This window comes from Helianthus annuus, chromosome 17 (assembly GCF_002127325.2).
Source record: "Helianthus annuus cultivar XRQ/B chromosome 17, HanXRQr2.0-SUNRISE, whole genome shotgun sequence".
Taxonomy (NCBI): domain Eukaryota; kingdom Viridiplantae; phylum Streptophyta; class Magnoliopsida; order Asterales; family Asteraceae; genus Helianthus; species Helianthus annuus.
Genome location: NC_035449.2, coordinates 14,838,045 through 14,853,575, shown reverse-complemented (window position 1 = coordinate 14,853,575; position 15,531 = coordinate 14,838,045). Strand labels below are relative to the sequence as shown.

Here is a 15,531-nt window from a genome sequence, read left to right as displayed (position 1 = left end):
TATGACCCTGGAGCAGGTATATGGACACTGTCCTAAGGTCACTGGCTCCTAGAAGCTTATTATTGCCTCGCTTCCCTAGCACGCTAGTAGCTTAAACACCTGTCACATACGTTAAAATAAAAGTCAATACATATAATGTAAAGGTGAGTACACAAGTTTGATATAGCATATAGAGTTCGAATAGTTTACGCATAACCAAGCACGTACACAAGGGCAAACGATGCATGTAAATTATCAACATGGGACCATCGATACCAATGACTTCGGGTTGACTGTCCGAGACAGTTCGCAATACATGATTACCACCGTAATCCATGCAAGAAATTGTCCTTAGCAACCCCCGTGTGAACGGGTGCTGAGTCCAAACTATAGTACTATGTTGCTAAAGCAGGTAGATAGCACTCCACGTGTAAACATAATAAACAGCAATCATTTAGTCAAGTAATACATGCAAGTAGGTTAGCGTTCAAATAGTTTGTGTTGTTTGTGAATTTGATAGATTACGTATGTAACACCCAAAAGTGCTGAAAGCAAAAAGGGATCGAGTATACTCACAGTGATTGATCGTGGATTGAAGGGAGCACTGAGAATAGGTTAGCCTGAATAGTTCGATAATACAACGATGAGTAACGCGGAAAAGTAAACAATGTACTTGGATCGAGTAGGCCATTCGATCGGACAGCAGTTCGATCGAGTGGGCTGTTCGATTGGTTTGAAAGTCCGTTCGAACATCCGTTCGATCGGCCGGCTGGCTCGATCGGCTGGTTCCTTCAAGTGGATTGTTTCTTCCTTTGATGTGAAGGATGTGTTTGTGTATGATGGTTTGTATTGCCTTTCAAGTTGGCCGATCGAACAGCTGTTCGATCGGTTAGCCCAACCGATCGGTTAGCATTGCATTGTTTTCAAATATGTCACTCGATCGGCTGGCATGCTCGATCGGGTGACATTCCAATGTTTCGAAAAGTCTAAGTGTTTTGAAGTATAGTATCTCATGATTCGAGCAGTAATGATTACAATCGAGTGGCGTAGTCGATCGAACAGTACCTCGTCAATACTACACTTCATGAGTTTGTGGGACTAAGTGCTAGTCGATCGGTTAGCCTAGCCGATCGGCTGGCATAGTCGTTCGGTTGGGCTGTTCGATCGAACAGCCTAGCCGTTCGGCCAGCTTCTCGATTCGGTTAACCTATCACTTAACACTTGGTTATTCCCGTTAATTGTTGATGTTTTAGAGATATTTTGACTACGAGTTGAACCACAAAACTGAAGTCTCCATTTAGCCCACTGACTCGAGCAGGAATCACCCAAACTCGGTCAGAGACGGTTTGAAACCCAAGTTTAACGTTTAGCCCGGAATCGGTATATCTCTCGGTTGAACCCGAATCTTGAACCATGTGTTTGTTTAGATTGATTTGTAAATCGGTTCAAGTCTCGTTTTCACCTTTTTGAGTGTAAAAGAGTTGAAAGATAGATGAAAACTCATCTTCCAATCCTTTTTCACCGTGAAATGTTAAGATCTTTGGAAGATTTTAGGTTATTTATGTGGAAATCGGTTAGATCTAGCTTATTCATGGTTGAATGAAGTCAAGAACATGAAGTTCTTGATGAACACCAAGAACACCATGATGACATCACTCAAGAACACCTAGATCTTGGTGATTTCATGGATGAAATTCAGATTTTGAAAGATAGAAAGATGGAGAATCGATTAATGAACAAAAACGTACAAGGATTAGAGTGAAATACTTACCGGTTTGAGAGAAATCTGAGATTTAGTGAGAAGAAGAGGCTGGTCGGTCAGAGCTTTTCCAAAAGTGGAAAGGTTGACAAAGACAGCCCTATTTATAGGCTTCCAAAAGAGGAAAGGGTCAGCTGATCGAACAGCATCCCTGATCGAGCAGCTGTCCGATCGAACAGCCTGTTCGATCGGCTAGCCTGTTCGATCAGGTTGCCCTGTTCGATCGGCTAGCCTGTTCGATCAGGTTGCCCTGTTCGAACGGCTTGCCTAGTTTTGAGTGTTTCGCGACGATTTCTGATATTTCGAGTTCGATGAACGATGATTTGAGAATGATAGTATTCCTAATCAAATTACTTTTAGTCCTAACTACTATATCTAACATACAAGCATCCTTACAACCATTTCGGGTTCGATTTCCATTGAGTTTGATTCACCTTTGAGTCTTGATTGATTTGATTGATTCACCACACACTTTAACATAAAAGTAAACATGCACAAGTAACACATAAGGCACACACACACGTATAAAAGCATTAAAATTATCCACACTTGAGTTCGATGATTGATTTGATTAGCTTGATTATTGATTGACTAGCTTTATTGCATTGTTACTTCCTATCATTCACAGTCGATCGTTGATTCACAGTTCGATTATCGTCCGATTAGTTTGATTATACAACACTTACTCCAAATAATACGAAAATCAAAATGAAACTAAAATGAAATTAATCTTTATTAATCTTTAATTCCAATAACAGTCAACACTTGACTTTGACTTTGACTTTGGGAAAACACGGGGTGTTACAGAGGTATTGTTACTGTGGTGACTACTTCTAGTTGGTTTGCTTGAGGACAAGCAAAGGTAAGTGTGGGGATGTGATGGATGGGTTTAGGAATGTGATTTATATGTGTTTAATGTCTAATCTTATGCATATTTGGTTGTTTATATGTGTGGAATTGGATAACTATGAGAAAATGATGTTTTGCAGGTTAAATACGAAGATTGGATGAGTTTTGGGGAATGTTAATGGATTGAAAATGAAGATATTAGAAGATGGCATGATAGAGGGTTGAATTACGAAGACGTGGGCGAAACCGGTGCGTAAAACGGAGCTAAAACGAAGAAGTTATGAAGAAAACAATTTTGGAAGAATCCGCCGACCGTAAGCTACGGTTCACCAACCGTAGGCTACTAGGTGTTGATGTTGGTCAGAATTCTGAAACCGTAAGCTACGGTTCCCAAACCGTAGCCTATGGTTTGGGTTACAGAAAAACGCAAATTTGAGGGTTTTTATGATATATTAGGGTTGGTTAACGGGGGCAATGATTATCTCATCTTCCAAGTCGAACCCAGGCACCTCTAGGGCATCAAGATCGACGCTTTTTCACTCCAATCCATCATTCATCACACCAAATCATCAACCACGATCATGAATTCATCATCAATCCAAGCTTTTGAAGATTCTTCATGCGAGATGAGCGGCTAAACTTTTTGTGGTTTCCTCCGGATGGAGGGTTTTTGTAAGTTGATTGATATTATGTGTTGACACAATCTTTTTAACCTGGTGATCTAAGCATTCGATGCTTTTCACCATTGATTTGATTTATTGATTGTAAACAATTACGTTTATTTAAACCTTAATTTCAAAACATTCAGTTCTCGAGAGTTCTAGTAATTGGGATATATTTGACATGGGGTTAGGGTTTGTAGATTGTAATTGATAATCATTCGATAACCTCCCGTTATGTATTGACCGAAGTACTTAGTCGTTGGTTATCACAATTTATGAATTAAAATTAACACCTATGTTTATGTAGGTAACGGTTAAACACATAATTGAAGTTAACTGCAGAACCTGAAATCTGGAGGAACCATCTTTCTTCTCATTGATTTAAAACACAATTTTTATTCGTTAATTTAGCTATTTCTCAAAATCAAACAAACCGATTTTCTCATTTAGTAATATTTAATCAATCCTTTTCATTACGACACTTTCCACAATCCTCCCTTGGTTCGATACCCTGCTTATTTTATACTAATAGTTTAAATAGGTTTTTGCATGTCCATAACGACAGACATCAATGTTGATGCTTGAATCTTTATTCTAGACGCTTGACTCTTGACACTTAAACTATAAGACTTGATACTTAATCTAGGTACTTGACTCTTGATACCTAATCTAGACACCTGATTCTTGATACTATGGATTCTTTATGTGAATTCTTAATACTTGATACTTGGACTCTTGATTCTTGATGCTTGAGAAACTATGATTCTTGACTCTTGAAACTTATTTGGTGCTTGACTCCTTAGACTCGTGAAACTTGATTCTTGGTTGAACGAGAGACTGGAGCCTTGTCACTGGCGGAATCTATGAAACTTTGAGACTTTAGTGTTATGATGTAATCTAAATAATAAGATACTTTTTCCCAAACTATACGCAACGCTTAAAATAACTCACGAAACGAATCAAAATCGGGAACGCGGAAAAGGTGGATTGGCCAGAGTGGCCATCCGATCGGATGACCACCCGATCGGGTGACCACTCGAACGACCGACCACCCTATCCACCTTGCACCGCCTCAACACCCTTTCTCACTATAAATAGACCTGTCACATCACCAATTTGAGTGATGTGATAGCTCTGCTCGAACAGGCACGCGCGAACACCTTTCTCCCCCTTTTCTTGCTGATTTCGGTACGTTCAGGCTAGGTTCTTGTACTTTCTTAATCTACACATCATTCTCTACGTGATTCTCACTTGAAATCACACTTTTCACCATGAAATCTCTCGGATTTGAGTTCTTGAGAGTGATGTCATCATGGAGGTTTGTACAAACTGACATGTGATGTCATTCTAAGCAAGATCTAGCTCAGATCTAAGATAATTCATGTGTTTTACACTAAATCTAACCAAAATCTAAGCTAAACCTAGAATTTTTCCTATAAAACTTGAATTATCATCATCTTTTTCTCAAAACTTTTACTTTATTCAGAGGGAACCGGGTCTACACTAACTGTAGATCTGATGAATAGTCTAAAGTGGTGTTGATCTAAGTCCTTACCGGAAAAGACAAGCAAGGCACGAATTCCGACATAAACCCGTCAGAGACATGCGACTGACCGGACAAGGGTGGTTCTCACCTGTCAGAACGGTTGTGAACTGATAGGTTTACCATTGTCTCAATACGTGTCGTACCATCACCGTTAAACTTGAAAATTAGAATTTTCACGAAATTGGTAACCAAGAACAAGGGTCGCCCGATCGAGCGGCAACCCGATCGGACAGTCGTCCGATCGGACAACCACCCTATCAGGTGACACTCATTCTGAAATCCTTTAATCACTTGTTAACTTTTCCAAATTGGGAAGTCTTGATCGAATGATAACCCGATCGGACAGCCGTCCGATCGAGCCACCATCCGATTGAGGTGACCCTGGGTGCTAACCATTCGGAGCGAATGGCAATCCGATCGGATTACCATCCGATCGGACAGCCATCAGATCGGACAGCCATCCGATCCAGTGACTAGTTTAACACTTTATTCAATCTCGTTACTCTGCCCGACTCTTATCCTATTATAATCTAATCAGGCTAATTCTAAAAAGAGCTCCCTTTGATCCAATAGCAATTTATACTGTTAAGCAATCACTGTGAGTATACTCAATCCCCTTTTTACTTTAAACTTTTGAGGCGTAACATGTATTCTATGAAACTTGAACTTGAATCTTTGAAACTTATACTCTATCCTATGTGAACATGAAACTTGTGATTCTTGATTCTTGACTCTTTGTGCTATGTGGCGTTTAATCCAGAGTGTGTAGTTCCGCCTTAACAATAGTAGCGCTATAGGATATGCACCTCTCCCATTATTCTCGGGGGGTATTGTTAGGAGGATTCTAGTTTACCTTGAGTCTTGGGTAAACACTAAAGCATCGGGATACTTGGGCTATCACTGCGTGGACTGCGACACTAGCACGGCTGAAACTATTTTGTTACTTTACACATGGATATGAGTTGTTTTAAATCTATTATTCTATTATCAAATTTGTATACTCGCCAATACTTTTGTGTTGATATTTTAATACATGTTGCAGGCTGATAGGATGCTTTGGAACGCATGGAATCAAGCTAGGAGATGCTTAGAAACGTCACCTAGTTAACATAGAATCTTTTGAACAATTTAAACAATATTTGCTATGGTTTGTATTTGATACTTGTGTTGGTTGTGTTCGCTATTAGACAATGTTATGATGAATTTGATCGAATTTCTATCGAAACAAATAGTGTTATGGAATCTCATTAGCAATCTGAACGCTTAGTGCTCGCACCCCGATGTTTTCGCTATCGGTTTGGGTGTGACACCAAACGCGTCACGAAACACGATTAGTCAGCTTCTTTTAATATTTAATGGGTTTGATAAATGAGATTTAAATATGTAAATTCAAAAGGATACCATAAACTAAATAAAAGAAGAAACAAGGTACAAAAGTTAAATAATACAAAAAAAGCTTGTTAAAATCGTTTTTATTTCAAGTGAAATGGATATATAAATAGTTTATATAATTGTCTGAAGTTAGACTAATTTATACTACAACTTTAAAAGTAATAATGTGTTTGGCTTATTATTAAAGAAAGGCTCACTTTATGTGTTGAGATATAATTAAAGAAAGGCCCCTTTTATGTGTTGAAACTAGGTCATCTTCTTCGTTGAGAAACACAGGTTATAACTCTTTTCATAAATGTCGCTCCATTTACATATCCGTTCATCGGCCGAAAAAAAATCAAATCTTTGTGTTCTGTTTCAGTTTTCCGCCATTTCAACAACAACAACGATCTCAGTCTAGCGCGATGCTCTTCTTCCTTACGGGCCCTATTACGTTTTTTGCCCTGAGCCGCCGCCCACCCGGCACATGCTCATGGCCGGCCCTGGTTTAACCACACACGCATGTTGTGCCGTGTTTAAGCAACATGTACAACTTATAAATGCACACACTTGGCAACATGTACAACTTATAAATGCACACACTTGTTACTAAATAATAGTATATAAATAAATAAATTAGCATATAAAACCACTAAAGCAACATGTACAACTTATAAATACACACATGTATTGCAAAATAATAGTATATAAATTTGAAAATTATTTTGTATTGATTAAATTTGATTTTAGTTTGTAATGTAATATGTTAAACTTATTTGGGATATGTTTGTTTAAACTATTGAATGATATTTTAAACTACTGAATTTTGAAAGATATGTAATAAATTTTATTTTTACATTCGAGCCTACCCGAACTGAGCTAGCTCGATTAAAAACTAAGCCAAGCTCGAACTTCGATTTTCTGCTCGGTTTCAAATCCGAGTCGACCTGAACCAACTAGTTTATAATCAAGCCGATACTAGAGATGTTACATAAATATATATATATATATATATATATATATATATATATATATATATATATATATATATATATATATATATATATATATATATATATATATATATAGTGGAGGGTTCAAACGAGAAGAATTATTTTGTAAGAAGAAAAAAGAAGAAGTTTCAACCAATAAGAATGCTTCATTTTACTTCATTTAATATTTGTATTTAGTTTTAATATAAGGGTATATTGGTAAACTTACATAAATCATTAATTTGCATTATTCCCCTTTAATAACTAACTAAATTAAATTTGTAACTACTTTTCAAAATATATACTTTTTTTCCAAATTAAAAAAACAACTTAATTTAAAGTGTAAAATAAATTACTAGTTGTGTAGGATAAATTACGAGTTGTGTAGGATATATTTCAAGGTGTGTAGGATAAATTTCGACTGTGTAGGATCAAATTCTATAATATGTAGGGTATATGTAGGAAAATTTTAACATGTGTAGGTATTGTAGATTATATGTAGGATAATTAGTGATTAGTTAACTAATTAATTAAAAAGAGAAAAATTAATGATATGAGTTATAAATGAAATAGTATTTTACTAATATGCCCTTTCTTCTTTTTTTTTCTCACATTAAATTTCTTCTCAAATGAACATTCCCCTACATATATATATATATATATATATATATATATATATATATATATATATATATATATATATATATATTGTTGAAGGACGATGAATACTAATATTAAAGAGTAAATTACAAGTTTTGTCCTTTATGTTTACATCAAATTACAGGCGCTGTCCTTTTGGTCAAAAGTTTACAGGCGGTGTCCTTAACCTTTCAAAATCTTGCACGTTTTGTCCTTTAGGCCAAACTTGGTTAGAAATCTCAGTTAATTCTTGTCATTTGCAATGCACATAAGGATACAATGGTCTTTTCCCCTCTCGAACCCTTTTTATTTCCCCATTTATTACCCTAATTCCCTTTTGTCCAACCTCCACCTTAATCTCTCTCTGTCTCTGGCCACCAAGAACCACCACCAATATCCCCATTCTTCTCCAAGCATACAACAATCACCACCAACCCCCTTGTTCTCTAGCACTCGGAAACGAGACCTGAGGACAAACCGACAAAGATCAGAAACAAGAGAGTTGAACACATCTTTTCCAGCTTCAATTTACCTACATGGTCCACATATCCAAAAACCCCTTTGCCGGAAAGTGAGATTTGCAGTGGGGGAAAACAGTATTGGTGGGGGCATCGTTGGGAAGTCTAATTTGATGATTGAAACAGTTGGCTAGGGGAGATGAAATGCGTTTGGAGTGTGCTCTTAGCACTAATGTCGCTGCCGGAAAACCCACCCAGCCATCTGAAGGGTTGAAGTGTGCTGAAGGGTTAGCAAATAAAAAAGATACCAGTTTAGATCCAACGGTCAAAATCTTGAATGGCACTGAAGTAATTTCGCAAATCCCTGATTCTCCAAGATCAATTTTGTTTATAGCTCATGGGTGTAATGGTAGGGCTGCTAACTTTTGGGATAAATCTGAGCAAATGTTTAATTGGTTTGAATCTCATTTGAGATGATGATGATGATTTGAACTTGAGTAGCATTTGAGGAAGTTGTGAAAATTTTGATGGTAATCTTAATCTTTGTTGTATTATATGACTATGATATGATTTGTGTTTTCTTGTTAGGGTGCTAACCTATATGTACACTGAAATTATGTGAGAATCATGAAATTCTTTTCTTATGCCTGTTTAAAATTGTTGGTATGTTTCTTCTAATATATTCTTATTAATTGCTTTCTGTAGATAACTTTCATTTTTTTCCGATGAAAACTTCAAACATCAAGTGTACTACCGGTGACAATTTAAAAGGGGATTGATGTGGACGGTTGAAGCCGCCATTGGTGGTTGGAGCTGCAGGCAGGCGGCTTAAACCCTATAAATTTGAGGAAGATGATGGAGTTAGGGTTGTTCATGAGTTGAGCCGAGCCGAGCTAGGGCAAGCTCAGGCTCGGCTCGATTATAAACCGAGCTGGCTCGGCTCGGCTCAGATTTGAAACCGAGCTGAAAATCTAAGCTCGGGCTCGGCTTGGTTTTAAACCGAGCTGGCTCGGCTCGGCTTGGTTTGGCTCGATTTCAAAAATAAAAATTAATACATAGCTCTCAAAATTCAGTATTGTAAAATTTATTCAATATTTCAAAATAACATATTCAAAATAAGTTCAACCAAATACATTACAAGCCAAAATCACGTTCAACAACGCAAAATAAGTTTTATATTTCAAGTAAATACAATATTTGTTCATTAGCATGACAATCAACCTTTAAATATGTCATAGATATCAAACTACAAGTCTAAATACATGTAAATAATAATAACTTTTTTGTAATATATTAGATGTATATAAAAATAAAATATATTATAAGTAAAATAATTCGAGCTAAGCCGAGCCGAGCTACCAAGCGAGCCAAACCGAGCCAATTTGGCTCGTCACGAGCCGAGCCGAGCTAGACTCACTTTCTAACCGAGCCGAGCCGGCTCGGCTCACTTTCAAACCGAGCCATATCGAGCGAGCTTTTTCCGAGCTAAATCCGAGCAAGCTTCGAGCGAGCTCCAAGCCGCGAGCTTTTTGAACAGCCCTAGATGGAGTGAATGTTGAGTTTGAAAGTGTTGAGAGTGAAATTACCATTTTACCCTCATGTGCATTGCACATGACAGTTTTTAACTGAGATTTCTAACCAGGTTTGGCCTAAAGGACAAAACGTGCAAGATTTTGAAAGGTTAAGGACAACGCCTGTAAACTTTTGGCTAAAAGGACAGTGCCTGCAATTTGATGTAAACATAAAGGACAAAATTTGTTATTTACTCAATATTAAATTTATAGAAATATATTTTTTTTAATATTTTATTATTTTAATAATACAATACCTTATTATTATATTTACTTTTAACATATTTTCTGTTTTTTTTTTTTTTTTTAAATCACATTTCCTTTTGTCATTTACTTTTTGTTTTTCATAATTCTTTTTTTTTTTTCGTTTTTTAAATGATATTACCTTTATCAATTAATTTAATATTTCTTTAATAGCTTCCGTTTATTAATTAAAAAAAAACTTAAGTACGCAGTTGTGTTTATTTTCAATTGGTGATTCTAATATAAGTATTGTTAAAAATGAAGTTGTATTTAAACTAGAATATTTATTTGGTATTGTTTTACGGTACAATGATAAACTAAATCATTCTACTGTTTGGCTTTCGAAATAACATGTTTCATTTTCAAATATCGTTTGTTTAAAATTATCATTTGCTCCGTCTCACCGCAACGTGTACTCCAATAAAACCTAGCTAGAATTAAGGGCATGTTTGGGTAAGCTTATTGAAACAACTTATTGGCTCCTTGGAAAAGTCATGATTTTGTGACTTATTGGCTTTTCCCCCTCACATACACCCTCTTTGCCAAACATCATTTTAGAGATTATGACTTTTTAAAAAGCCAATAAGTCAATAAGTTGTTTCACAAAGCTTACCCAAACATGCCCTAAGTTTTTTTTTTCTTTCTATAAAGTTTTATTCAACAACACCATCTCTTCATCTTCCATCTCCCCTCTCCCAAACCTGTCAAAACCCTTAAAAAACCTTAAACCAGAAAACCCCAACTCCAACCTGCATCAATGGACTCAACTCTCTCACTCACACTCAAACCATCATTCCACCAAAAACCCACAATCTTCAACCCACCCACTTCAACCTTTACCAAATCAACCCACCCTTATCCCCTCTCAAAACCCTCCAAACTACCCACCCTCAAAATCACCGCCACCAAAACCACCACCACCCCCACCAACCCAATCATCCAAACCCTCAAACTCACCGCCCGCACCATCATATTCTCCGCCACCACCGCTGCCGTTATCTCCAATTTCCAAAAATACACCGCCATAGCCGAACCAATTACCCAAAGTACCACAACCACCGAAACCGAAACCGAAACCAAACCCGAAACCGTAACCGAAACCAAACCCGAAACTGTGTTGCCGGAGTTTCTAGAATCCAATTCAGAAGCTGTTGACGCTATGAAAACATTACTTGAAAAGAAACTAGAAGCAGGGGAGGATGAGGAAAGTTTGAAAATCTTGAAAAAACTCGTGTCGGCCCAGCCCGAAAACCTGGACTGGAAGTTCCTAATGGCGAGATTACTAAACGAAATGGGCGAAATTGAGCCGGCCCGCGAGGCCTTAGAACAGATTTTGACACAAAATCCTTTATCTTTCGAGGCGTTGTTCGAAAACGCGTTGATAATGGACAGTGTGGGAGAGGGTGAGGGGGTGATCAGGCGGTTGGAAAAGGCGTTAGCGATTGCGGAGGAGGAGAAGAAGGAGAAGGAGGCTAGAGATGTGAGGTTGATTATAGCGCAGTTTCAGTTTTTGCAGAAGAATGTTGATGAGGCTTTGAGGAGTTATGATGAGCTTTTGAATGAGGATCCGAATGATTTTCGACCGTATTTTGCTAAAGGGATGATTTATAGTTTGATTGATAAGGATGATGAGGCGAAGGTTTGGTTTGCTAAGTATCGAGAGCTTTCGCCTAAGAAGTATGATGTGGAAGGGTATATCCGCACGCCGTTGTCAAGAATGAAGCTTTTTGGGACTGATGAACAGAATTGATGAATGAAGAGAGTTGGAGTTAACTAAGATGAGCAGACGGTATGTTTTCTGTTATGATTGAATCGTTGTTAGCTACAGATTCAGCAAATGTTTGTTGTTAATTGCTATACTGCTAAATAAGCATGATGGTATCGTTTTTGATGGTTTGATCTCAACTTTGTAGCTCTAGCATTCTGTTGATTTATGCTTTAAATCTTAGTAACTCCTGTAGTTCCACCTAACAATAACTCAAATATGAAGGGTATTGGGTTTTAATCCAAAACCTTGATTAAAAATCTACCATAGTTATTAAATGCGCTAAGCACACTCAAGGGCCAAGGCGCATAGGCCTTGCCGGGGGCCTAGGCGCAAAGCGCAAAAAAAGCGAGGGCCTGATGAAAATTAAGCGCATAATGAAAAAAAGTTAAAAATATATTATGTGTTAGAAAAAGAATACTATTCTTCAAATAAAATAAACAAAAGCTATTATATAAAACTGTATATCATCTATTTAGAACCAAAAGTTCTAAAAATATTAGTGTAGAAAAGTAGTTTTCCTTATATAAAAGTAGAAATCTGGCTAGAATCTTGTCGGAATTTAGAGAATTTGGCCGGAAACTATCCGGAATCTAGGAATCTCGCCGGAATGTGCGCCTGGACCATCACCTGGAGAATTAAAGCGCAAATTCTTCGACTTAAAGCGCAACTGCCTCGCCTCGCCTGAAAAATGGGCCTAGGCGCAAGAGGCGATGGCTTTTAACAACTATGAAATCTACAAAATTCAATTTGTGCATTCATGACACGTATATTACACGTTTAGCCTTTCCCGCACCACTACCGTCTCCCTTGCTGGGCCCGCTTCTTGTGTTAGAGAAGACGACGAGAAGAGTTTAGGTTTTCTGTTTCATTTAAATTTCGGGTTTTGTACTTTGATCACGAAAAATGTATTGAGGTTTAATCAAGTATTTAAAGTTTCCTTTTTATGTATGGTCCGTATGGATCACCAAACGAGTTAAGTATAGGGTATTCAAGTATTCTGTCAATTTTCGCTTAAATGTGACTGCCTAGTTGAAACTTAATGCATAGATGGACGTAGTGTCGAGCTAAATTGATGAACCGGCCCCATATATATTCGTGTCAAAGGGGGACACACAAAAGTCATGTAACCCATTTTTCTAAATGAGTCAAATAGCTTAACGGGTTGTTGGGTTGAAACCGGTTCAGGCTAAGATTACTTTTTGGCTTATGAATCCAAAGAGGTTCAGACTAAGATTACAATGTTTGAAACAGTAAGGACTAATTATGTAAAAACATATGAAGTTCAGAGTACAAGTTATAACTTTATATGAATACACCTATCCATGATATCTGGTGCATAACCAACTACCAAACAGGATGATAAGGTATATATACCACTCCTTTTTTTCCTTCATCTTCCTCCAATTTCCATTCCTTATCTCATTCAACAACAATGGCCATTTCACCTTCTTCTCCAGACTTCCATTTACCTTCCATCAACAAAAATTTCACCTTCAATTCTTCAAAAACGTCACCGATACGTCTTTTTCTCTCTCACCTCTCTTCTTCCTCTTCAAGAACCCTGGTCCTCAACTCATCCAGCAGCAGTTACCCACCACCCGTTTTAGAAGATGACCCGTATCAAGATTCTTCTGAACCCGAACCCGAACCTGAGAATCTTAACGTTCTGATCTGCAATCTCTTTAAAGATTCGAAAACCGAAGAAATGGGAGTTGAAAGTTACCTGAAAGCTAAGAGGAACCCGGATTTTGTACCCGAAAGATCAACTTTGCATCATCTTATCAGGTACTCGATGCGTTTGGAGAATTGGAATTTAGTTTGGTCGATTTCTGAAGATGTTAGAAAGTTTAACGTCTACCCGGATGAGTCATACTGTTGTAGATTAATCGGTAGCTGCATTAGAGCTAGAAGATTCAAACTTGCTAATAATTTACTTCACGTTTTGAAATTTGAAAAGGAAGTTGCTGGTCTAACCTTCAATTCCGCCATGAAAACCTACAACAAGCTTCATATGTATAGTAGCGCTATTACTGTTTTTGAACTTATGAAATCTTCGGGTGTCGAATTAGACGCAGAATGTTATGCACACACAATGGAAGCTCATCTCAAAATGGGCAAGAACGAGAACGTCGTTTCACTGTTCCAAGAGTTACAGTCGAGTGAGATCGAATGGACGTCTTTTGGCACCCAAATTTATAGGCTTTTATGCGAGTCTTTGGGGAAGTCGGGTCGACCCGTTGAAGCTCTTGAATTTTTCAGGGAAATGACGAAAAAGGGCTTCTCGGAGGATCCGTCTTTTTACTCCTCATTGATCTCTTCATTTGTGAGTGTAAAAGATGTAGAATCAGCAGAAGAGCTTTTGCAAGAAGCCAAAGGTAAAAAGATGTTAAGGGACCCTTCGGTGTTCTTAAAGCTCGTATTGATGTACATCGATCTACGTTCACTCGAGAAGACACTTGCCATTGTTTCTTACATGAAAGAAATGAATATCCGAGTTTCAGACTGCATCTTTTGTGCTATTGTAAACGGTTATGCAAAGCAAAAAGGGCCGAGTTTTGCGGCCAACGTGTATGAAGATTTGGTCTCGCAAGGTTGCGTCCCAGGCCAAGTGACCTACGCGTCGGTCCTTAATGTGTACAGTAGAACGGGCCTCTACAAAAAAGCCGAGGGGGTATTTTGGGAAATGGAAAATAAAGGTTTCGACAAATGTGTTGTGGCATACTCTAGCATGATTGCAATGTACGGGAAAACAAATAGGATCCGAGACGCGATGAGACTCGTGGCTAAAATGAAAGAAAAGGGTGTAGAACCGAACGTGTGGATTTACAACTCTCTTCTCGATATGCACGGTAAAGTCTTGAACTTAAGGCAAGTAGAGAAGATATGGAAAGAGATGAAAAGAAGGAAAGTGAGCCCCGATAAAGTTAGTTACACGAGCGTTATAAGCGCGTATAGCAAGGCACGCGAGTTTGAAACATGTGTAAACTATTATAATGAGTATAGACTCAATGGTGGTGGGATTGATAGAGCGATGGGCGGGATCATGGTGGGTGTTTACTCGAAAATTAGTCGAGTTGATGAATTGGTTAAGCTTTTGCAAGATATGAAAGCCGAGGGTACACGTTTAGACACGAGGCTTTATCGGTCTTCGTTGAATGCTTTACGCGACGCCGGTGTGCAAATTCAGCCTATGTGGTTGGAAGAAAGCTTAGATCGGGTTTGAGTTTTGTACAAATATACGATTTTTGGTTTCTAATAACTTTTGTTTATAAGCTTAAACTGATTTAAAGGTTATTAATGATTCTTGGTGGCAATTCAATGGTGGCTAAGTTTTTGTGTGTCTAGATAGATAAAAGATGATAAGAAACCTTAGCTGATTCCTACCAATCACATATTTTTGTTTTGTTTTTTGTGGATTTCATTTATTACTCTTTTTTTTTCTATTATATGTGGATAGTGGTTTACTACTATCAATAATATCAAACAAAATGATTTATTAATTAATTTACAAAAAAAAAAAAATGTTTTTGAGTATAAATGATATCAAACAAAATGATTTTATTTATTAGTTTACAAAAAAAAAAAATGTTTTTGAGTATATTCTAGTTTTGCTCATTTGCAAGTTAAAAGATGCAGAAGGTGGTTTATTTACAATTTTAGTCCATCGTTAATTCACTATGAACTTCCATCGTTA

At 37.4% G+C, this 15,531-nt stretch overlaps 2 protein-coding genes and 1 long non-coding RNA gene across 3 annotated transcripts; all 3 read left to right on the top strand.

Moving 5' to 3' along the window:
- Positions 1-8,122: 8,122 nt before the first annotated feature.
- Positions 8,123-9,402, top strand: LOC118489103. Its single transcript, XR_004886231.1, has 2 exons — positions 8,123-8,785; positions 8,961-9,402. It is a non-coding gene; the product is annotated as an uncharacterized LOC118489103 (long non-coding RNA).
- Positions 9,403-10,713: 1,311 nt separating this feature from the next.
- Positions 10,714-11,987, top strand: LOC110921321 (protein SLOW GREEN 1, chloroplastic). Its single transcript, XM_022165616.2, has one exon. The coding sequence runs from the start codon at positions 10,827-10,829 to the stop codon at positions 11,817-11,819; it is 993 nt and encodes a 330-aa protein (XP_022021308.1). The 5' UTR covers positions 10,714-10,826; the 3' UTR covers positions 11,820-11,987.
- A 1,000-nt stretch (positions 11,988-12,987) lies between these two features.
- Positions 12,988-15,156, top strand: LOC110920976 (pentatricopeptide repeat-containing protein At5g13770, chloroplastic-like). Its single transcript, XM_022165232.2, has one exon. It carries the CDS (start codon positions 13,270-13,272, stop codon positions 15,058-15,060), a length of 1,791 nt encoding a protein of 596 aa, XP_022020924.1. The 5' UTR covers positions 12,988-13,269; the 3' UTR covers positions 15,061-15,156.
- Positions 15,157-15,531: the final 375 nt, after the last annotated feature.

Coding starts and splice junctions, on each gene's coding strand:
- LOC110920976 (XM_022165232.2), top strand. CDS start 13,270: ATGGCCATTTCACCTTCTTCTCCAGACTTCCATTTACCTTCCATCAAC.
- LOC110921321 (XM_022165616.2), top strand. CDS start 10,827: ATGGACTCAACTCTCTCACTCACACTCAAACCATCATTCCACCAAAAA.